Raw genomic sequence first — 24841 nt, forward strand, 5'->3', positions numbered from 1 at the left:
TTGATTCTCAGGCTTGCCTGGGGAGCTATTTAATCTCTCCTCAGTTACCATGTGCGCATCCATCCTCCATAATGAAGGAGACAGGGCACCTATTGGTTAGAAGAGTAGCTGGAGGGAGCCGGCAAGGTGGTGTGAATAAGAACTAATTGGATGTCATGTCAGCGAGGGTTTCACACTGAGCTTCGCACCTCTGAGGACCTACCTTGCCCAAGCTTAGAAGCCTTCTGAGTCAGCTGGAGTTCTGAGCTTAGCAGTCAGGACCAAACATGAAAAATGACCCCAGGGGACTTAGACGTGACAAGAAACTGACCTGGAATGAGCTGTCTTTTTCAGTGATCCCTAAAGATTTTGCTTTCACCTCCGTTTTGCTACTCAAACTGGAAAGCAGGCTGCCAACGATTTCCCCTTTCAGATTGTTAACTGAATCAGGACAGGCAGCTGGACTCACGGTCTTGCTGTTGCGAGTCGAGAAAGGCACCCCCTCCCTTCTGTGACGAAGGCCGGCAGCAACTCAGAGTCAAATGAAATGCTTTTATGGATTGTCAATATTTAAACACCTTGCCAGTACCTTAGGGCTTTGGATCTCAGCTGTCATCTATTACAGGCCTCATTACACAAAACATTAACTGCTGTATCATCTCATTTTCTCCACCGAAGCTCCCTGGCAAGACTTTCTCCAGGCATGGGAGTGGTTTTCTGGGGAGAGCTTGGTTTTGGTGTATGGGTCCTGCTTTTTGTTAGAAGGAGTCGTTCTCCATAGGGAAAAGCCACACTAGGTCAGCCCCACCACTGGGTGTCTGGGAACGCTGAGTACATCGTGTTGGGTGGCCCCAGCTGTCCACTCAGCCTGACTCTTTCCCACCCAGCCAAGAGGCAAGAAGCTCATCAGCTTGGTGGTTGTGTGGCCAGCAGGCTTGGGCAGCCAGGCAGATGGCCATTGAGCCTCTCGTTCTTCTGCATCCTCATTTTAACCCCCTCAAACTCTACTGAATAGCCCCATGGCTGCCCTAACGTCCACTTGCAGAACTGAACAGCAGCTAATGAAATTAGCATCGGGCTCAAACACAGATTCTCTCTTTCTTCTGGAGAAGGGAGGGCCAGTGCGTGTGGGCCCAAGGACATCACATTAGGCCCCTGGGGACGGCCTTGCCCAGGATTCATTTCTCTGGCTGGGCGTACGTTTCCTCTAGATCGGTGTTGCAAAGCTCCCTGGAAGGCAGTAGAAACTGTGCAGTGGGCATATGCAGATGATTTATTTACACAAATTATCCCAAGGCATTTTACTGTGTAGATCACGAAGCCTAATTTACATATTTACACAATAGACTAGAATGGCACTAAAGGAACTATAAATATATTTTCCTCTCCAAAGCAGCCATGAAATACATATTTAGGATGTATCCAGTGCAAGCAGACATTGTATTGCTTTTTTCACAAGTCATGTATTTAGCCTGGAGATGAGAGCTGGTTAGACTGGGCACAGGCCCCTGCCCCTGCCAGGATGCTGCTCCCTCTTCTCGTAGTGCTGCTGGGAGCCTCCCAGGCCCCTCCCCATTCATTTTGTTCATTTTGGGGCTTTGGCCATGGGAGTTTTCAATTGAACAAAGATGAAAATCAGTATTTTTCCAAATCAGTATTTTTCTGTTTAAAATCCACAGAAGTCCCCAAGTCAGCAAATTCAGCAGGAGGGCTGCAGCTGCAGCGCCAACTCGGGCCCTGCCCTGCCACTCGCTTCTTGTCTCTCTCCTAACCACAGTTGTTGACAGCCTGTCAGTTTTGCATCCCGTCTCTTTCTGGGGTCAGTGCCCGTCACAGGCGTCCTTTGCATTTAGACACTCTTCTCCTTTTCTCTCCTGTATTAAGCAAGGATCAGGTAAAGGGTAATTTTTTATCACATACAGTTGTGTTTAAGCCCCGCCTGTTTCAGTTGCATTTCTAACCCAGATTGACCGTTTATACAAAGAGAGATGGCAGTGTTGAAGAAACAGACAACTGACAGGAGTCCGTGTGCTCAGCGCTGCAGGCTGACAGTCAAGTTGTTGGTCGTGTGAGTTAGTGGAACCAGAAATCTCAGGCTGTGAATGACAGTTTCATTCGGCATGGAGACCCAGTTTAACTGTCCATGAAATCAGACTTTTGTACTGGCGTGGCGTCTGCCCTAATACCTGCAGCACACAGTCGGGTCTGGGTGTTCGGGGATAGATTAAGCAATGAACCCTCAGATGTGCCTGAGCTGGGTTCCCTCTAAATTCCAAAAGGAGGTGATTGTGTTTCCAGGTTTATTAGGAACAGGTTTATTAGGAACACTGTCTGGAACAGATGTGCCTCCTCCCACGTGGGTGGGGGAGATGCTAGCACAGTTAAAACTGACTCATTTTGTTTGCTAGGAGTAAGTACTGTACAACATCATAACCTACTTTGACGGGAAAAGGTTTCTTTCTTCAGTGATCTTCAATATTAGCCACTCCCCCACCTTTTTCTGAGTAGACAAATAATGCAATAAAGACAGCAAAGACAAAGAGATTGTATCCTTTAAAGGAAAACCATCTCTCCTGAGGCTGAGAGGATTTTAGGCATGTGATCAGAGTGTGGTAACAAATAGGAATAGTTTACAAAGTTTATCCCTCAGCAGGTTCCCTGCCTGCATCCTGTGCAGTGGCATTTTCCCAACAATTTTTCAGTAAGGAGAGTGCGCAAGGACAGTAGGGGCCCAGCAGACATGTGACTGGGTTCACTCTGTTGCCACATACCCCTGTCCCCACAGACATCAAGACCAGGAAGCCTGAGAGCTGACGTTGACCCCCAGGAAGTTCAAAGCCCTGGCCCCAACAGGGACAGTCATCAGTCATCCGGGCACCTGCTGTCTGGCATAAGGCATTAAAGGATATCTCAGGGCAATCATGGGTTTTTCCAGGATGGCCACCAGGAACTCCTTTGGGGTAAGGGAATGCTAGCTTGGTGTCTGCTCAGTTTCCCAGCAGTGAGCCTTACCTGAGGTCCGAGAGCTGGCTGAAACAAAGGCTCAGAGCTGCCTTTAAAAAATACAAAGGCCACTCTCCTCTCAAGTGTTGATTGAGATGGAAACCCAGGCGCTAGGGATTATCCTGGCGCGTGGAAATCAGCTGCAAAAATCTCATTATGGTTAATAGTTCTGTAATGTTATTTTTCCCCCCTAATTTGTAGAGATACTTTTCTCCATCATTGATTTATTGAGATATTTAACAGCATAATACAAATGAGAAAAACAATCCACAGTGGAGCAGCAGAGTGGACGCTTTAACAGCTGCCAGCTTTTTCCTACCCACTCATGACCATGATATAAATGTTAGTGTGGATAAATAGCCCAATGAATTGTAAGTGAGATCTAAAATGCTGAATGTGCTGATTTTGGAAAGGGAGAATTAGGCAGAATAAAAATGTGAACATTTTCTTCTGTTAATTCAGAAGGAAATTCTCTTGGTATGATCCCCACCCCCACCTCAACACTTTTCAATGTAAATGAATTGCTAAATAAATCGTTTTATGTTGAGATTCTGTATCAATATTTTAAAATGTTTTTATGAAAAATGCACACATTCCTGGAGCTATGACAGAGCTCTTAAAATAAAATGTGGCCTTTAGGTGATGGTAAAAGAAGGGAAATAATTTTTTCCTTAGGTAGTAGCAAAGCATTACAGAAACATTAATGCAAAAGACATTCCGAAAACCCACTCCAGAAGCATAGAAACTACTCAGAATGTCAGAAAGTAACTTCCACACTCTTGGTCCCTTAATTTCAATGGTTTTAAGCAGCATCCAGTTTGAGTCTGATTTTTTTTTCTTTAGTATCTTTTACAGCATAAAATAGTCTATCTTTTTAGATGAAAAATATCATACAATTCACTCAACATTTAAAGCCTCTATAACATTGACTTTCTTATAGTAAGCACTAAAAAAAGTGCTGCTGGTGGTGGTTATTTACTAACAGTCTGCTTATACAAGGCCTTGAGAAATGCTACAGGGATACAAAGGTGGAGAAGATGGATCACCTGAACATATTTATTGAACTCTTGAAAAGTTCAAGAGCCCAGGTGGTACAAACAGACTGGTAAATGTGACAAGGTTCCGAGAGCCCATTGGTAGAAGTGGTAGAAGCGACCATCTCTTCTTGGAGGCAGGACTGGGACTGAGGTCAAAAAAGATGAGTCTGAAAGGGTGAAAAGATCTTGCTGATTTTCTTCCACCCCCTGCCCATAGACCATGAATAGCCCGTGAAGGAATAGAAATTTCTTCTGATTCCCTGATGGTTGGAACTTGACCAAAGAGTGAGTCTTTAGTGCTTGTAGAATGAATGCATGGAGGAGGAGCCGAGTGGAGGAGGAAGGGGCCACGGGGTTCCCAAGGCTGAGGTTGCTGCATGCAGAGAAAATGCACCCTCTTTGCCTATTATTCCCTGATCATTCTTATGCAAAGCCAGAATATAAATCACATATAACAATCATTTCATTTGTGAACCTCAACATTTCAGAAGGAAAAGAGGCTTAAGTTATGGCTTGCCATTTTGACATTATTAGTGATAATGGATATCTTGGTGAGAAGTGACTATAAATGTGGATATTTAGAAATAAATAGTCATTGTTCTACCTTTCTGCTGTACAGAGATTTGTACCTTTAAAATCTCATTCACATCCAGTCCTTCATTAACCTGTGACTCTAAGGACTTAATAGGTACAAACTCTTAAATCCTATGCAAATATAGACTTGAACACTAGCAATTTTCCTTCTGTTTACTGTGGGGCTAATCCACTTGAGCATATCTGGTGTTTCAACGTGTGTGATAAGTTGGCTTCCAGATAACCCTTAGCTCCCCATAAAGCTGTCAACACGCTGCATTCATATTCAGATGTGTTTTTTTCTCTCCAGATCTCCTGCTCTTTTTAAAAGATCACATACCTAAACCTATAAAAGAAATTATAATTCATGAAGGATTGCTGCTGCAAATGAACATTTTGGGCTCTAAACCCATTTTTCACCAACCTATAGCCTTAGTGGTTAGATTTACATTTTATTTACACTCTCGTAGTATTGGGTATACTATGTGTGTGCCACTGTCCTATGCACTTTGTAAATATTAACTCATTTAGTCCTGGCATCTATAATGCAGATTCTTTTTTTGTGACCATTCTATAAACAAGGCACAGAGAGGCTAAGTACTCTGCCTGAGGTCACACAGCTAATGTGCACCAAGGCTGTCTCACTCTGACTTTCTAATGGAAAATATTGCTGTTGGTTGTTGCCCCTACATCCATTTGCTTCTTCCTTTCTCTTCCTTCCTTCTCTCTTCTTCCTTTCTCTTGCTTCCCAATTTTCTTCTGGCTTTAAGTTCAATTTTTTGCTGTTTTCCTGTATGGCAGGGTTTTAAAATATTTGATTTTTTTGTGGTAAAATATAACTATCATAAAATCTCCCACCTTAGCCTTTCTTTAGTGGACAGTTTGAGAGCACAAGGGCCTTCACATCATCGTGCATCATCTTCATTTCCATCCACAGAACCTCTTCATCTTCCAAAAGTGTCCCTGTTGAATACTAACTCCCCACTGCGCTCCCAGCTCCTGAGAATGCCCCCTTCTACTTTCTGTCTCTACAACAGAAACCCCTCTAGCTCCTCATAAAAGTGCAACCAAACAGGAGATGTCCTTCTGTGTCTGGCTTTTTTCACTTAGTAAAAATGGCCCCCAGTTCCCTCCATGCTATACATGTGTCAGAACCCCCTTCCTTGTCATGACTGACGAATATTCCAGCTGCAGATAACCACACTTTGTTTCTCCATTCATCCTTGGATGGACTCTTGAGTGGCTTCCACCTTTTGACTGCTGTGAATAATTCTCTGTGAACAGGGATGTATTAGTTTCTGTTCAAAATTCAATGTTTTTTTAAATTCATACTTGTTTTTGGTAGCAGATGAGCGTAGATTTAAAAACAAGATGGTCTTAGGGCAGGTTTGATGCTGCAGCCTCCAAAGGACATTCAAAGTCAAGGGCAACCCTTTGGAGTTCGGTTTGAGAGTTGAAAGCAGGATCCTTGGTCTGAGGGAAAGGCCCCTGGCAGGGGTGTCTGGGAACATGTGAGATTCCCACTGCGCTCCCCGTCTCCATGCCAGCTGCATGAGAGAGGCCCCAGTTGTGGACGATTTTAAAAGTGGCGCTGATTTTAAAAGTGACGATTTTAAAAGTGGCCCAGCTACCGCCTGAGGCTATGTGGAGGTTGAGCCGAATCTCCACAAAGCTGGCTGCTGGCAGTGAAAGAAACTGTCCTTTAACATTGTCTCTCTGACCCGCCAGCTGAATTGCATTTCCAATTAGAATGCAGGTGGACCCAGCATTCAGAACCATGGCTGGCATGTGCAGGGACCAGCTCTGACTAGGAGGATCCTGGGAGAGAGATACGGGGGTGTGGGGAGGTGGGATGGGTGCATACGTCAGCAACAGCAGCAAGCCAGAAGGGCCTAAAGAATCCTAAGCCAAACACACCATCAAGTCAGAAACCAGAGTGGAAGGCCTGGGGTGCCATGGGACTGTGATAGGAGCAAGGAGATGGTTTGGGCAATACCGCTGGCCAGAAAGCAGCTTTGGCAGCATCTGTTCCCGAGTGAAAAGACAAGTCTCCCTCCCTGTCCCCCCAGCCCTGTGCAGCTTACCACCTCAGCTGCTGGTGCCACCAGTCTTGGGCCGGGGAGCTGTGAGCCAACCGATGCAAGGGGCTCGAATTCAAGAGTAAGGCCCCTCTGACCTCTCTTTCCCTGCTTCCTCCTGCAGATGAAGGTCTGTGGGACATGTTCGTGAAGGACATTCCCCGGAGTGCTACATCCTACACCCTCAGTCTGGATAAGCTCCGGCAAGGAGTGACTTACGAGTTCCGGGTGGTGGCTGTGAATGAGGTGGGCTTTGGGGAGCCCAGCAGCCCCTCCACAGCTGTGTCAGGTAGGGAGCCTTCGGGGGAAACTCAGGAGAGGGGCTCCTGCTTCTGAGGGAAGGATGGCGTGGAATAATCACAAAGAGGCCAAGCACTGTCCTCTGGCAGACTCTGACAGTCCGGGGCCCTGCTGGAGAAGACGATGGGGATCCCAGCACCCAATGAGCCAACCACATCCCCAGCCAGGCCCCTGAAGAGCCCAGATCCAGAAGACTGTCGTTGTCACACTGTTCTCAAGCAATTCTTCATTTTTTCCCTCATTTTTTCTTAATCAGAGACATGTGCAAGAGTCAGGACAGTCAGCCTGAGCTAAGCACTGTCCCCTCTGTGTGCAAGTATTCCAGAGCCCAGGCGTCCAGCCCCTCCTGTTAGCTGAGACATCCTCACCAGGGAACCATTTGCAATTTTTGAAAAGCAAAATCTCCCCAGCAGCCCCTCAGGGCAGTGCTAGTGCGAGACACCAGGTTGTGTCTGACAGTCCCCCCCACCACCGCCCCTCTCCCCAGGAAGCTGAGGGCTGGGAGGACTGTGCCACCCAGCCCAGGGCTGCGAGGACTGGAGCAGCTGATAAAGAAGAACAGGCCTCTTCCCCTGTAGTGACAACAGACTGATGTAACAGGGGTGTAACAGACGGGGAGAGAGTGACGGCCTGGGAATCAGGAAGGGCTTCTCAGAGGAGGGAGGTGGTCTGGGTCTTGAAGGCTTTGGGGGATGTCATCACAGGGGAAGGGATAATGGATAATGCCTCCTGATAATGGAGGCAGAGGGGTTACCAGAGACAAGTGCTGGTTACAGCCCAGGAGGGTGAGGCAGGTGGGGTAAGGTGGAAAGGCTGGTGACTTGGCCAGATCAGCCAGACTCACTCCCTAGAGAGTGCAGTGAGAAATGGGTCTCACCCCTGGCTGCACTTAGGAAAACTCCCTCCATCCCACGCCCCCCAGTGATTGCATCTATTAGGGCAGGAGTCTGGGAGGAGTGACTATTTTTAACACCACTGTGATTCTAAGGTGCAGCCAAGGTTGGGAGTCAGGGCTCTAGAGAGGCTTAGGGTCGGAAGGCAGGGTGACAGTGTGAAGCTGTTTGAGAGAGGGGGCTGGTGCCTGAAAGCAGTGGCAGCGTTTAGGCCAGAAACCAAGAGACATGGACCAGGAAAGTGTCAGCTTCACTATTGCTCTTCCTTATAAGCCAGAGAAGTACATTTCTCGTCCCCTGAATTTCAGTTCGTTGAAGCTACTGAATATATTTGTTTGCACTGAAAACATCCCTCACCCTTTCTTTGCATGAGCTTGGAGAAAGGGAGGCCGCTGTGGGGGCAGGACCCTAAGCCCTGTAACTCCTGGTAGCTCAGTGAGAGGCTTCAGGAGAGGCCCAATGCCCCACCAGCACGTTTGTGAAATAAGATCTAGCAAAACCAAAATTTTCTCATTTCCTTCATTTTTATTATGAAAAATGTAAACATACCCAGGGTAGAGATTAGAATAAAGAAACCAAGCACCCATCACCCCAATTCAGCAACCCAAGATTTGCCTCACTTGGCTCATCTATGAAAAATCAATATAAAGCAATTCCAAATGCACTGAGCTTTTAATTCACATACAGGTAGCTGATGACAAAGGCTGGTTCCTACGTGAAAATACAGCTGCTTCCCCCCTCCAGTCCAGGGGCCTGTGGCTTGACATTTCTCTGAAATCCATTGCATCCAAACGCTGGCCCTGGCTGCCAGCTGAATTGTAGTCAGCCTCTGTCACCCTCCATGAAGCCAGCAAATCTGGGGGGTGTCCTGGCCTGAGATGGGATACGTGCAGGATAGCCAAGGTCTTTCCCTGCTGATTGTGGCCACTTCCATGGGGTGGTGTGGGGATTTGTTGGCCTCATTAGAAGGAGAGTTTAATGCATAGCCTGAAACCCAGCCTTTAATTTTTGGATTCAAAATGCTGTCATCTCCTCAGAAATCCTGTGCTGTCACATTATCTAAAGCAAACTCCCCTCTTTTTTCCCCAGTGTGCACATATGTTGCATCTGTGCAATGAGCTGTATCACATAAGGTCGACATGTTTCATGTGGGTTTTCTCCACTGGGAAGCCACTGGGCTTCACCTGTAACAGGCTTCCTGTTCTGTCCTGGGCTTCCGCGTCTGGGAACCATTTGCCTGCGGGGAGGCAGAAGGAAGGCTCTGAGTGGGACCCCAGGGCCATACAACACCTTCAAAAAAAACAGTTTCCCACTTTGCAGTTCCTAGTAGACAGAATAAACATGAGGAAAAAGAGTATCCCTTTTTAAAGCAACTTTTAAATGAAACCTTTTCCATTTGTTTCTTAAAAACTTATCCAAAGGTGGGGCCAATTGTTCAGGTCACTTCTGCTGGAGGCGTGAAATAAATAAGACATGCCCTGGTGGAGGGGGCACCAGATAGACAGACAGCCACCCAGTGAGTGTCACCAGAGGGGCCCACTTGGTGTGGGCGGCCCAGAGCTCAGCAGGACAGGACCGTGGGGATCCCTCAGGCTTAGACAATGCCCTGATGGGGCGTCACCGAAGGATCTTAGGAGGAGGCAACTTATTTCCATCTCGGAAAGATCTCTTCTCCCTTGCCGCCATATACAGGATGGATTTGAGCAAGACAGGAAGAAGGGGAAGAGCTGGGAAATGGTTGCAGTGGGATAAGGGGCAAGGAGCCCCAGCAGGCAGTGGTGAGGTGGTGATGGGAGGTCCAGGGGCCCTGGGGAGCTGTCTGGGAGGGGTGCCAGCTCGTGGCGAGGGTAGGCCGTCCAGGCGCTCTTGGTCCTTCCTCCTTTCAACATCAGCGAGCAGATGAAATTTGGAGATGTAAGTGTGAAAGGTAGTTTTGACGGGCAAGGTCGGAGCAGACTCCGGGTGGAGAGGTCTGTGGGGAAGGGACAGCATATTGATCCTACTTCCTCAGAGAAGGTGGAAATGTGCTCAGGCTTAATTCCTGCAGCTGCTGAGGAGCCACCGTGCTCCCCGCTCCAGCCCTGTCCCCGACGATGGTCAATTAGCCGCAGTCTCCCAGTCCAGACAGGGGCTTCATCTCCGCTGCAGCTGCGGAATATGCCTCTTAGCCTTCCTCCTGACTCACCCCCGAAACCCCACTCCTGGGTTCAGGGCCAGGTGGCATTTCTGTCAACTTGTGTCAGTTGTCTCTGCTTTCTGTCTGCCCCACAGCTCAAGTGGAAACCCCCTTCTACGAGGAATGGTGGTTCCTCCTGGTGCTGGCTCTGTCCAGCCTGATCCTCCTCCTGCTGGCGGTGTTTGCCCTGGTCTTGCACGGGCAGAATAAGAGGTACAAGAACTGCGGCACAGGTGGGCATTTTCTCATGTGCACACGAGCCCTGCACATGTGCAAACTGAAGTGTTCACTTGGACTGTCTCTCCTAGATCTGTCATGACAGCGGCCACTTTTCCCTTTCATTGCCTGTGGGTGGAAAAATAGATGCTCCAGATCTCCTTGTGGAGACAGTAAACCTCCCGAAAAAGCCAGAGCTCTAGGCCTGGCTGACCCAGATTCCAGCCCTGGCCCTGACCTCAATACATTGGCCAGGTGTCATGGAAATGTCATTTGGTCTCTCTGAATCTGTTTCCTCATCTGCACCTCACCTTGCGCTAAGAAAGTGGTCTTTTTGAATTTGATTAGAAAGTATAAAGTATCAGGCAGATGAAACACTGTGCTATTCAGTGTTATGTAAACAGTGAAATAGAACACATCTCAGAAATGTTGCTGTGACTCATGGAATGTTCCAGAAACGTGTCTTAAGTTTGTATGTTGCCTCACATTCTTCATTCCAACTCTGACCCTCTGAGGTCTAGTTCAGCCTTGTATTCTCAGCACAAACTCCCTGCATACAGTAGGTGCTCAATAAATGTTGCTGACTGAATTGCCATCAGAGAAATGGGCAAACAACCATCCAGTGTGACTCCCTGTATAGAAAGGTCAGGAACTGATATTTCCAGAAGACAGAATAGCAATTACCTCCTGGCAAAGAAGTACAAACAGAGAAGGCACATGAGGGAGCAGTATGGAGTGCCGGAGTGTTCTCTACCTCTGTGCCCACAGTGGTTTCATACATAATGAGATGACATCACTCCAGAAGCTTAAAATGAGTACACTTTAGGCATTTTATTGTCCTTAATTTTTAAAAACTCCTCATAATCACCAGTGAGATACCATCTCTGTATAACCAGAGCATAATTGGGCTCTAGACCTTGGTCTCCCTTCTACCCCCTGTATAGCATCCACATACCCAGTAGCCATGCTAACAGGAAGGGCCCTTTATGAGCCCAGCTCCACCCCTGCAGCTTCTCCCCTCAGCTTTCTGTCCTTTCTTCTTAAAAAGGTGGACCCTGATGAGTCCTCGCTAACCAAGTAGCCACTGCATGAACCCACTGGGCCCCCCACCCCAGCCATCAGCACTATCAGTCCCTCTGCTGAAAGGGTTAATAAAACCAGGCACCTAAAGCCCCTGCCATTTGCCTTTGTAATGTTAAGCAATTCATCCCTCAAAGAAAGGATTTATTTTTTTTCTGTATAAATTCACTTCTAACAAGTGTTCCTAAATCAGATTTTATTCCTATGGGATTTACAATGTATGAATGGCATGTCATTTTACTGAGTTAATGCTATTACAGAATCCTGTCTGGCACATAGAAAATCTCCCTGCTTTTCACTCTCCTTCTCCATCTGGAAAACAGACCTGAAAAGACAGACCTGACCTGCAGCTTCTGATACTCCGCCTCACCCTGGAGTATTAATTTAACATCATAATTGAAGCCTAGATAAAAAATACTTGTCTACCAGAATGTCTGCTTTCCTGCCCAGGAGACATGCAGAACTTAAACCTCTGCTATTACAGCATCACTCTTCCCTGCCCCTCTTGTCCTCCCTTCTACTGCCAACCTCCCTGGATTTCCTCTCTGATATTGGTTTCCACCTGCTCACCTCACATCAACCCAAATCCTGCTCGTGAGCAGCTCCATCTTTCATGGCCACTCTCTGGGCTCCGTTGGCTTTCCTGTTGCACACAAAGAGAGCATTGTGCCAGAATGCATGCTAGGTCCCCAGCAACGAGAAGCCCCTGGGGGCTTGGGGGTGGCAGTGGAGTTAGCACCTACGTGTGTACATGGCTCTGTCCTGCAGGGTGGCGGTGGGTGGTCAGGTCCAGGCCTCACAGAGCGTATGGTCCAGTAGGAGAGACAGAAAGCAGACCGCAAGAAACAAGCGCATATGTCAGCAAGAAAAACACAGCCTTGGGGATGAGCACTGTGGGATAACAGTCGGGGTATGGGACCCTGGAGATGGAGGCGGGAGAAGGGGAAGCTGCTCTTTCAGGTCATCGGGAAAGTTCTCTCTGGTCTCATGATATTTGACCATGATCTGAAAGAAGGGGGTGAGTAAATCAGCAGCATTTCTGGGGACAGGGCTCCCAGGGTGGTGAGGGGCCAAAGGGGTGGGGGTGGCCAGCCCTAGCATGCGACAGTGCAAGGCACTTAAGCCAGGAGAGATGGGATGCCACTGGAAACAGCTAAGGTCCTTTGGTTTCTTAAAAGTTTGTCATTCATTTGATCTGATAATGTATTTAAAATGTGTTTTGATGTGTACTTATAAATGTACCCTTTCGAAGTGGTTTTCAGTTTGTTCACAGACATGTGCCGCCATGAGCCATGGTCGACTTTAGAACATTTTCACCATCTGAAGAAGAAACCCCATTCCCTCTGCTTCCAGCCCCCTATAAATGCATTTTGTGATATGATTGTGAGGTGTTTTTTATTTTGAAAATTACTAAACCTTAATTTCCCTGATATAAAGCTTATCTATAAAGCTTATGTATCTTGAGTACTTTATCGTAACATACTGATAAGAATATCAGTATTTTGGTGTCAGGCAAAGTAAACCCCAAATGCTACTCTTGCCATGCTGCTCCATCATTGTCATCAGTCCAAAGCTTTTCTCCCCAACTCTGGCTTTCTTGTAAGCTACATCAGGCCTGCACAACCTGGGTTTCACTCAGCAGGCATCGGTAGCACTACAGGCTGGGCGCCCTGGCCCGTCACTAAACACCTGTGTGCATTCTCCCGGCCCCGCCTCAGGGAAGAGCATCTCCAACATGGAGGAGTCCGTGACACTGGATAATGGAGGATTCGCTGCCTTAGAACTCAACAGCCGCCACCTCAATGTCAAGAACACCTTCTCAAAAAAGAATGGGACCAGGTAGGGACATGGCAGCCGTAACCCCAAGAGCTGGCCCACTTCTGCCCAAGGACCTAAGCCGGCCAGATCCCACCAGATCCCAGCAGAGGCCATGTTGAATCCAAGAGGCAAGATTGGTAGGGGGTTAGGGGTATTTTAAATCCACTTGTAGAGCCAGCAGAAGAGAGCACTCTCATGTGTAGAGGGAAGTGACCCAGGCTGGCCCCTCTGTCAGCTGGCCGGGCCCCTCAGAGTAGGGGACACCCTCACATGGGTGTCACATGAAGCTGCAGCAGTTACCAGGATAGTGTCAGAGGTGGTGATCTCCTCCCATTCAGGTGTGATGGGGGCCAGGGGGAGGGGCAGGGATCTTGACCAGAGCTACCCTGAAGGATATGTGTCCTCACCCTAGGTCCCCACCACGGCCGAGCCCTGGCGGGCTGCACTACTCAGACGAGGACATCCACCACAAGTACAACGGCACAGCACTGAGTGAAAGTGGGAATCTCAAGGAGAAGTCGGTGGATGCTTCAGAATCCGAGGTCAGTACTAAAGCAAACTCCCTTTGGGTGTGGCCGCCACTCCCTCCTGGGTAGGAAACCCTCTGCTTTCTCAAGGTGCCACACACTGGGTCTCGGTTTGAGCCCCACAACAGCCACATGAGGCAGGCTGCAGAGCCAAAGACAAACAGCTCTATTTCCCAGACCAGAAAAGAACAAAAAAGCCCCACTCAGACCCATTGCCCCTAGGCCAAGGCACAGCCCAGCGCAGGACAGATGCGCAGGCCTGCACTCCACTTCCCACAAGTCTCATTCTCCAGTCCACAGAGCCGGAGGAGGAACTAGACCGAGCTTGTCTGGGAAAGGCAGGCTCGGAACCAGTGTGAAGCTGACTGAACTCCCAGCAGCTCCTGCGCGCACAGGGCATGTCCATGCACTTCCTCTCACCTAGTCCTAGAGCTCCCGGGGCCAGCAAGCTCTTCCATCATCCACTCAGCCCAGTAGACTTCTGATCTAGAAACCTACTTGCTTTCCATTTTGCTTTCAGAAATAAATCTAGTGTTTTCTGGTGGTGACCGGAGAACCCATGGTCTCTAGAGCCCAGCTGAGGTGGCAGACAGCCTGAGCCAATGAGAGTGGTAGAAACTAGGGCGCCTTCCCCTCCCCAAATGTGCTCCCCCTCCTGCCAGCCTCACCATTCCTGCCCAGAGTACTTTCTGTTCTTGCTTCCGTGCCCTGAAGAGGAGAACTTACCTCCCGCTGAAGACGCCTCCCTGTCCTCACTGAGCAGTTACCTGGAGTGATCGCCCCCGCAAGGGAGAGTCAGCCTCCAGCACAACCCCAGAGCCCAGGGAGGGGCCTTCCTCACGAGTGCCCTGTCTCTGTGTCTTACATGTACAAGCAAAACCGGCTGAAGCCACAATTAGAGATGGTTCCCTATCAGCCCTAACCTTTGATTTCAGATATGCGAAATCTCAGAGGGACGAAAATCACCAAGTCATTTGCTGGGCACGTAGGCCCGCCCCACCTCTTGGCATTCATACTCTAAATCAATATTTAATCTAAAAAAAGTCTCACCTTCATTTTGACCTGAATTCAGGCCTTATTGAGCCCTGAGGCTCCACAGAATGGCTTCTTTTAAATTGTGCCTTGTATATGAACTCCAGGTGAGACTGGACAGCAGGTGGGTGCCGTTTGACACTGCTCTGCTCTGCTTGGAGTGCTCTGTTTACAGAGGCCACTGGGTCCCCCGTCTGTGCCATAGCCTTGGGCACAGGGAAACAGCAAGCAGCCCTGCAGATGTTCGGAAAGGTACATTTGTCTAAAATTGAGGGGTTATCAAGTGGACGCCTGCAAAACTGACCTGCCTTTTTGTGATAAGGAAACAGCAGCCTTGTTCTAGCTGCTTGTACCAAAAGCAGCATGCCAGGAAGGGGCGGGACTGCCTTCCAGCCAACTCCATGTCAGCAATTAGAGACATGTTTGCAAGACACCTACCTACTGTCTGTCCTTAATTCCTGGGCCTGCTGCTCTTTAGAATCTGCAGGCGTCAGGGATGATGCTTGCAGTGAATGTGCATTAGCTCTGCATGGGGAGTTGCTAGCTGAGCGCCTAGTGTGGGCCCAGTGCACACCTGGAGTGCTCACACCCACCCCACGAGGCAGGCCTCATTGAGACAGAAGAGTAAAGCTGATGTGAGTGTCCCGCTCCACAGCCATCTCCTCCAAACCGAAGATGTGTGGTCAGTGACCATTCCTAGGGAATGGTCCGGGCTATTCTGGAAGCATCTGTCTGTTTCTCTTCTCATATAGGTGTTTGGAGAGTAGTATCCAGCTGACTTGTATGGAGGATGATTAAATGCATGGAGGTACTGAGCTAGGCTTGATGTGCATGTATATACATACAGGAGGAGGTGACAGGGCAGGTAGAAGAAGAGTGGAATATGGAGACCACACTCAATCTGCAAGGAGATTTTTAGGATCTCTTATGACAGATGAGAAAGCCAAAGCTTAAAGAGATTTTGTAATGTCTTCCCCAGACACACCCTAGTGGTGTGAACTGAGAGGCAGATCCACTAGCAGTGGAACCAAGTCTTGGTGGCATAAGGATGTGTAGTGGAGGGCGCATGGCACCTGCCTCACCCCCTTGGCTAGCCCTGGAGAAAGGGGTTACTTTTATAACTCCCACAGATGCCCCTCAAAGTTGCTACTACATTTGGGTGAAGGAGTCAGCAGGAAACTGGTGAAAGGCGAAGACACTCTCCACTCTGTGCAGAACTCCACCGAGGATCTGGGATCCATGCCCCCTCTGAAGCCTCTGATAGGCACCTCCAGCTAAACCCTGGGGAGTCCAGGATGAGAACTCTTGTGCCTCTCTGTCTGCAGCCTGGGTCCTCAGGTGGTAAAGTGAGGCCTGTCTTATATCCAGAGTTCTTTGCTCTGATATCTGGCAAGATCCCAACTTTGAAGCTTATGAATCTGGGAGATTTGCAGGCACTGATTATTCACAGGGTCCCAACAGCAGGACCTGGGTGACCTTCATTTTCTTGGCAGTGGCAGCTCAAATGGGAAAGTTTACTTTAAGCTACATTTTTAAACTGCTAGATTGAGATATAAATCACCACATAAGTCACCCATTTGACAGAATAGTTTTTAGGAGTATGTTTTTAATTTCCTCATATTTGTGATTTTACCAAATTTTCTTCTGTTACTGACTTCTAATTTTATTCCATTATAGGCAAAGAACATACCTTGTATGTTTTCAAATCCTTTTAAATTTTTTGAGTCTTGTTTTATGGCCTGACATATGGTCTGTGCTGGAAGACTGCTCCATGTGTACTTGACAAGAAGGTGTGAGTCTGCCGTTGTGTTCCGAATGTGTCAGTTAGTCCTAGTTGATTTATGGTGCTGTTTATCAAGTCTTCTATGCTTTGGGCCTTCTGCCATCTGTTAATGTATTGAAGTCTCCAACTACTGTTGTTGAATTGTCTATTTCTCTCTTCCATTCTGTCTGTTTAAAATTCTTGTCTTTCAGGCCTCTGTCTTTAGGTCCATATATGTTTATAACTATTATATCTTTTTGATGGATTGATTCTTTTATGACCCTCTTTGCCTCTAGTCACAATTTTTCTCTTAAATTCTGTTTTGTCGGGTATCAGTATAATCACTCTGATTCTCGGTTACTACTTAAATGGTCGATCATTTCCATCCTTTTACTTTCAGTGGATTCGAGTCCAAAGTGCCCCCTTATAGAGAGCGTAAAGTTGGTTTGTGTTATTCATTCTGCCAATATCTACCTTTTGACTGGATTATTTAATTCATTCACATGTAATTACTGCTAAGTAGAGTCTACTTTTGCCATTTTGCCATTTGCCTTCTATATGTCTCATCTTTATTCCTTTGTTTTCCATTATTGTCTTGTTTTTTAAGTGACTATTTTCTAATGTACCATTTTAATTCTCTTAGTTTTGTTTATACTATATTTTTCAACTGTTTTGTAAGTGATTGCTCCAGTGTCAGTATTTACTACTGATTTAGACTAAATTTCTGTGGCATGTAGAAAAGGTATCCATATCTTTCTCTATTCCCTCCTCCCTTCTTGTATGCTGTTACACACATTATGTTCCTATACATTCAAATTCAAGAATATATTTTCATAGTTATTACTTTATAAAAATTTATGTCTTTCAAAAAAATTGAGAGAAGAAAGGAGAGCAAGTATATGTTTAGAATCTCTCATCTTAGCCTTCTTCTTTACTATTCCTGGTCTTCCTCATTTCTTCCTTTGGATCCAGGTTATTCGTACAAGTCTTCTCCTTGCTCAGCATCTCCTTTATGCAGTGTTAAATATGTTACATTTCTCTATGTCATAGAACCAACAATGCTATTAAATGCATATTTTTATGCAATTGCTTTTTAAATTAGAGAATAAATGTATCATTACATTTTCTTTTATAATTACTTAGCTTTTCATTTAAGTTAATATTTTTCAACTCCAAAACTTCTCCTTTGATTGTATTTCCATCATTTCTATATCTTTATTGATATTCTCTACTAAGTGAGATATTGTCTTCATACTTTACTTAATTCATTAAACAATGTTTCCTTTAGTTCTTTGAACATATTATAGTGACTGCTTTCAAAGTGTGAACCACATTTGGACCTCCTCAGAGGCTATCTGCTCTTCTGGGCAATGGTCACACTTTCCTGTTTGTTTTTTTAAACAGGTAATTTTATGTAATCTACTGCCACAACTCTGAACACTAAGATCCACAACTCTCTGGGGACTATTGCTATTGTTTGCTCATTTGCTAATTTGCTTGTTTAGTAACTTGGCTAGACTACCTCCTGGAAGTGTGCCTCCTCGGCGTTGTGTGCACTCTGAGTTTGCTCCTCGAGGGGGCAGCCTTGAGCATGCAGGTGCCCTGATACCAGCGCTGCCTGTGGTTTCAGCCAGGCCCTGCTGGTCTCTTTTTCTTACCTCTCCACTAAGACTCTGCACTGTTTGCTATTATTGATATCACACCCAGCTGTTAGCCTCCACTACTTGCTGCTCTTATTAGTTTTGACAGTGCCCTGAAGTATAAAGTACTCCATAGTTTGATCCAATTAAAGTCCAGCCCTTTTGAATTCTGTTCCAACCCCAAGAGGGCTCTCCTTTGCTGTCTCACTCCCGGGTTCTCTCTGTTAAACTTCTAGCTAGTTTCTTGCTTCACTTGTTGATATCATGGAACTACCAGCTTCCCCTTACTAATTTCTTACAGATGAGGCCTCCATTGTTTTCAGTGATGCCCTTAGGCACTTCTTCCAAATAAACTCATTTCCCCTTAGGCAGAACTGGGGAGCTCTTTGTTCTTTATGGACTGTCTCTCCACCCCTAGTGGGTCCAGATGGTAGCCCCTGGACTTTTGGGCTTGCCACAGGGAGCTGCTTCCCTACAATGAGCTGCGGTGGGAACCATCAAAGTGTGTCATTCTTGGCTTGCCCCATATGATGTAGACCATCCAACCTGTGAGGAATGAGGGTTAGGTGAGGGAAGAGAGCCCTGTACTCTTGGCCATATCTGTTTGAAAGAGACTTTTGCAACATATTCCTAGGGATGGGTATAAAAGCTTTCTGCCCCAGGTTAAACCAAATTCTTAGACTTGGAGCTGGGAGGAGAGGTAGTCCTGTCTTGTAGACCACCTCTGCCCAGGTAGAGCCATCACACTCAGCTGGCAGTGGGGGCGAGCTCATGGGTCAGAAGCCTCAGATGCTCACTGTTCTGAGTGATATTTAGATTTTCTGGAATAAATCTTTCTCCATTTGCTCTATGCTCATAACTCCATTTCCAGAGGCTTTCAATGGCTGTTTATAAGATTATTGTTCCCAGTGAAATCATTGCTCCACTGGGGAGCAGATCAGAGAGCTCCTCCTTCCATTCTGGAAGCATCTTGCATTCCCCATTGATGATTCTGACATTCAGAGGACCTGTGAGGGATGAGTGTTTCTGACTCCCTGCCTTAACCCACCATTTACAGGAACAGAGTTAAGTTCCAGGTACACTTCATTTAATTGTGCCTCACTTCATCTCACTTTACAGATGCTCTGTTTTTTTACAAATTGAAGGTCTGTGGCAGCCTTGCGTGGGCAAATCTGTCGGCACCGTTTTTCCAACAGCTTTTTCGTGTCTCTGTGCCACCGAAAATTAAGGCATGTACCCTGTTTTGTTAGACATAATACTATTGCACATTTCATAGACTACAGCATAGTATAAGCATATCTTCTCTATGTGTGGGGAAATAAGAAGTTCAGGTGACTTGCTTTACTGCAGTGTTCACACTATTGCCATGGTCTGGAGCCAAACCCACAATGTCTCTGAGGTGCGGCTCAGAGAACTGTCAATAAAGCCCTTAGAGAGACTGGCCAGGGCCACGGGGAGAACAAATCAAGGAGGTAGAAGCTCAGAAGCTGTAGCACCCACTTCGGTCAGCATTGTCTGTTAGTGACTTTGCACTGGGAATTAGATGTAAAGTGGCCATCCCCTACCAAAGACAGCTTCTAGAGTTAACTACTGGTACACTGGGATGTCAGGGATACAGAGTAAAGTACATTCAATGTCCTGGGTCCAGTCCATGGTTTGACCCAGAGGCGATGCAGGAATGAAAGAGAGAGGTTGTGACTGGGGCAGTCTTCCTGCCCATCCTCTTCTTCAGACCCAGGAGAATAAGCCATCACAAACCCTGGGGGTCTCTGCTAGAAGAGCTCTTCTGAGAAGCTAATAAATTCTCTAAGAAAACAGCAATGCCAACCTTTCCCCCCAGGGTATTTTTTAACCATTTTCAGAGATATTGCTAAAGTGGCAATTCTGAGAATCAACTCACAGGTGCACAAGAACCTGCCTGATGGGCCCTGCTCTGAATTAGGCCATCAGCATCATGTGACACATGCTGTGCCTCTTTATGATTCTCTGCTTAGAAATAAGAGGGTCTGCCACCATTTTAGGAACTGTATCGGGATGACTGTTTGAACTGCATTTTAAAATTTGTTTTTGAAACCCAAAGAAAGTTTTCAACATCTCTCCTGCTCCAACCAACTTAGGCAAGCCCCTTTGTACTCCTTGTACCTAATTAGTTCCCTAGTAATATCTGAGTCTTTCATCTTGTGGACATAATACCAGAGGTGTTGGGATTATCCCTGTCAGCTGCTTGCCAGCTTCCGCATACTGCTGGAAACCCACAGTGGGTCTGTCACCGCGTCCAATCACGTCTGTCTTTCCCCAGTTTCCTGGGAAACCAGCACACAGCACCCCTCCATATCACACAGGAAACTTAAAAAAAAAAAAAAAAGACCCTGCAGCCTGCAGCATTTCCTTCAAGTCAATAATTCTAACTTAGTAAAATACATCCCCATTAAAAAATAATAATGTCATATAAACAATCAACAGCCCATCAGCCAAAGGAGGAATGGTGTTTTAATCCCATACTCTCTTGTGAGGGCCTTCCCAGGAGCAGCAGACTCCCGTTTCTCCCTTGACGAAGAGCAGGGAGCAAGGGGGCCTTCTGAGTCTCTGGACCCTGACTCCTTCTGCATGGTGGTTGAGTTCCTCACCACGGCCCAGGAAGCCACTTGGCTAGATCTGCAACCCAGGCCACGCACAGCTCCAGCCACCCACCTGGTTGCCCACTGAGTTCTGCTCTTCCAGACATGCGTGAAAACCCCAGGTGGATGCCGTCCAGCTCAGCTAAGTCATGTGCCCACTTATTAGCCAAACGCTGCTTTCTCAAGGACAGTCATTCACCCCTGTACAGGGAAAAGCAGAAAGGGTCATTCCTGAAGGTCATTCAGGAAGGTCAAAGCCCAGACAGGAACATAAGACACCTCCATTAGCTCCTGCCAGGAGTGCTTAGCACCCACGCTGGTCACAGAGCCCTCTCTCGATGCTGTACGACTTTGAAATTTAGGTTGAGAAAATGCACAATGATACAAGTATAGTTACTAAGATGGCTCTGATGAAACTGTATGTCTTAGTCATGGAGGAAAACACGGGGGCGTGGACCGTGGGCCGCCATTCTCTATGCTGAGCTGGACAGGCGCTTATAGTGCTGACCCCTCCACAATGCGGAGCCCCTTTCAAGCACCCCCATTTCCTTTGGCCACAAACCCGGCTAGATAGCTGCAGTGAGGGGGTGGTCAGGGACGGGAAGAGCCTCCCCAGTCAGGGTGTCTGCAGGGTCTCTAGCTGGGTGCTGCATGAGTGTTGGCTTGGATGATTCCTGCCCCGCTAGGACTTGACCTAAGACCCACCATTCAAAGCATTTCCCCGCCCTCTTCTTAAACTGTGAAGAGGGTGTCTCTCAAGTGTTACTGAAAAGCCTTCATTTCTGCTACTTTTTTTTTAAGATTTATTTATTTATACAAGTACTGGGGTATAGGCCAGAGGTGTGGAGGTGAGAGAATTCACCAGAGACAGAGCGGGGAGAAGAACAGGCAAAAGGACCGAAATGCACTGCTAAGGGGAGCAGCAGGCAAGACAGGAGAGGTCTGCCGCGCCATGTGGGACTCTCCCTGGCCGGCCGGGAATCGAACCGGTGCTGCAGAGGCTGCGGACAGCTCCACAGCGCTGCGCTCAACCCGCTGCGCCACTGGGGCATTTCTGCTACTTTTGACAGTGGTACCAGTGCAGGGTGTGGCCTCACTGTGTCCCTAGTAATGACCCTGAGAAGGTCACTCTTCCGTGGGCCTGATTCCTTCAGACACACAGTGAGATCTACGGAGCTCTTCTCACCTTTCCTATGCAAGCATCCTCTGAGTGAGGACAGTGAGCGGGGGTACCCAGAGCACCAAAGACAACTGGAATGGTAGACTCAGTCTTCAGGTGGTCATGGCCTTGACCCCCACTTGTGAATCCTCAAGCCAACAGCTGCGGTCTGTTCCCAAGTGTCTGTGATTTTCTCAGGAGGAAAGGGAGGCCTTCGGTGCATTTCAACGTGTGCTCTTTTCCTCTGTGCTTCAGGAAATTTAGACCCAAGCTCAGTATCTGCATAAGTGACTAACCCCATTCAGGGATAGGTCACAGATCCCTTCAGCTTCCTTGGGTGACCTTTATTCTCTCTCCTGCCTGTCTCAGTTTACACAGAGTTTGCCTTGTAAGCTACTTCAGGGCCTCTGGGAAACAGGAGAATAATCCTTTAACCACAGTTACAAATAGAGGAACCTGATGCCTCACCTGAAACCCTTGAGGCAGATCATCGAAGAATTTGTTGTTTCAGATTTGGGAATATGTCGTTTATTATGTATCGTCTCCAGCAGGACCCAGGCAGCAATCTGCAAGGAAACACATTAGTATTTCTGCAGCAAAACACCCGAATATTCACACTTAATAGCCTCATATCAGTTCAGTGCAGGGTTAGCTGCCAAATTAGCTCAGTTCAGGTCAGGCTTTGCCACCAAATGAGTTACAAAAGCAACCTGATTTCCAGAGCACTGTGGGCTTTGGGATGACAGATAGGGATGCATGAATCCTTTCAGCTGATGCAGGCCTGGAGTTGGGAGCCAGTCCTGTCTGCTGGAGAGGCAAGGCTCAGGCTTGGCTCCTGCCCCTGGCCCCCCCACCCCCAAACCCCGAGAGACCCATCTATAAAAAGGGAATTATAATACCCACCTCAGGATCACTGGCAGGTGCAGAGATCACGTGGTTGGGTTATCTGGCATGTGATCTGTCCACTGAAGAGAAGCCACTGTCACCTCTGTCATCGTCATCTGGTAATGGAGGGACTGGGTGCTCTGCATCTCAGGAGTGTCAGGAGGGGACATTTTTCAGTCCTGCACTTACTTGTGCTCTGACAAAGTAAAAAGGGGAGGAACCACCCACCGGTGCCGGCAGTTCGTGATTCCACAATACAAGGAGTTTATGCTAAGGTCCTGGGGAGCTCAGGACTGTGACTGACCCTTTGAGTCTTCGAGGCAGTCTGTGCCCTAAATGCCATGCAGGCCGGTGACTGGAGTGTGAGGGACAGCTCAGGGTGGGGCCCAGTGGCCAAGCCAGTGTTACGTGGGCTGACCGTCCTGTCTATAAATACCTGCTATGTTTCCAGCCTCTGGGAGTTTCTAGGTGTTGGTCCTCACAGCAGAACCAGGGCCACCTGCTGGGCACCATCCACTGCTCCTGAACCCCCGACGGTGAGGGTCCTAGGATCCTGTCTGGGAGAGGAAACTGGAGCCCTCCACCCTCAGGGAAAAAAATCGTTTCCGCCTCTACTTTCCACCTCAAATGATTTAAATCAACCCAAAAGACCATAAAAAAACATGAGTTTTGCTTTAAGAAAATGAACAGAGAAACTGTGTGCACTAAATGCTCTTAATGGAAACTACTGATTTATTTTATTAAAAGAAAAGGGGGGAAGCTCTCAGCAGGACTAATCTGCAACATCAATGGGCTGCCCGGTCTCCCGTGGCTCCTTTGTAACCGGGTGGGGAAGCGCTGGGGAGGGGAGTGGAGACGGTAGACATCAGCTGCCCTCACTTGGCCTGGTTCTCAGCTGCCTCCCCACAGAGGTCTGCTTGGAGGCGCCCTCGCATAAAAATTGATGTCCCGTGGAGGGCACACCCTCCTCAGCAACACCGGGGTTGCCTTCCCTTTGGCCCATGGCAGCGGGCGCAGCAGTCTCAGAGAGCTCACGGCCCTGCCCCTGCCCCTTCTGTTGCTCTTCTGTGTTCTGGGCTGTGGGGACACCCTGAGCCTCCCCTTGAGACCATGGAGACCTCTCCCGGGGTGGGAGTGCCCTGTAGACCCTTCCTGGTCCCAGCTCAGGCGGACCACGGATGAGGGAGCAGAGACTCAGGAGCATATGAGAAAGCACGCTGGCCCCGCTGGGGTGGGTGTGCAGACCTGAGCTCAGCAGGGCCTCTGGCTAGGGGAGGCCTGGGGAGGTCTGTGGCACCTTGGATGGAGGGTGGGCAGGCTTGGGCCTGGGTGGGAGGAAGGAGGAGAGCAGAAACAGCTGACAGGCTGCGGCCCAGGGTCCGGCCTCCTGGCTGTACCTTGTGCTACCCATGCCCACCCTTCCCTTGGCCGCCTTCCCCTGCCTGACCATCACCCCCATGACCACCACCTTCCCAGGACCCTCCCTCCCTGGCCACCCCTGCCTGTGCACCTCTGAGCCATGTCCTCCCCTGTGACCTCTTGCGCCCCCTGACCCCCCCTGCGGCAGCCCCCCCATGCTCACACTGCCACTGTCCCCCCAGGCCACTGACTCGGAGTACGAGGACGCGCCCCCGCAGCACTCCTTCGTCAACCACTACATGAGCGACCCCACCTACTACAACTCGTGGAAGCGCCGCACCCCGCACCGGTACGAGGCGGTGGCGGGCGGCGAGGCGGGGCCGCACCTGCACACCGTGGTGACCACGCAGAGCGCCGTGTTCGCGCCCCCCGGCCCCGGCACCCGGACTCCCCTCACCGGCTTCTCCTCCTTCGTGTGAGCCCGGCCGCCCCGGGGGGAGGAGGCGAACTCTGGAGTCTATTTTTGTTAAGACAATCAACTCCACTAACGGAGCCCGAGTTTTTGTTTAAAAACAAATTCTGATACGTGCTGATTTTACCTACTTGTGAACACTAGATTTCAATCCAGAAGGTTTTTTTAACGGCTTTTTGTACCATCGCTGCAGGAAGCGGGTTTCTTTCTTTTTTCTTTTCTTTTTACGAGAAG

At 48.2% G+C, this 24841-nt stretch overlaps 1 protein-coding gene across 1 annotated transcript in view; it reads left to right on the plus strand.

The window, feature by feature from the left end:
• The window catches only part of SDK1 (sidekick cell adhesion molecule 1), a gene marked incomplete at both ends in the record, with an annotated part of 728549 nt that extends 703935 nt beyond the window's left edge, over positions 1-24614 (plus strand). Inside the window, 5 exons of the mRNA XM_084251360.1 lie at positions 6795-6959; positions 10135-10272; positions 13054-13174; positions 13566-13695; positions 24378-24614. Of these exons, the coding sequence (XP_084107486.1) occupies positions 6795-6959; positions 10135-10272; positions 13054-13174; positions 13566-13695; positions 24378-24614 (791 nt within the window). The remainder of the gene's footprint in view (positions 1-6794; positions 6960-10134; positions 10273-13053; positions 13175-13565; positions 13696-24377) is intronic.
• Positions 24615-24841: the final 227 nt, after the last annotated feature.

This window comes from Talpa europaea (genome assembly GCF_964194135.1).
Source record: "Talpa europaea genome assembly, chromosome: 12".
NCBI lineage: Eukaryota > Metazoa > Chordata > Mammalia > Eulipotyphla > Talpidae > Talpa > Talpa europaea.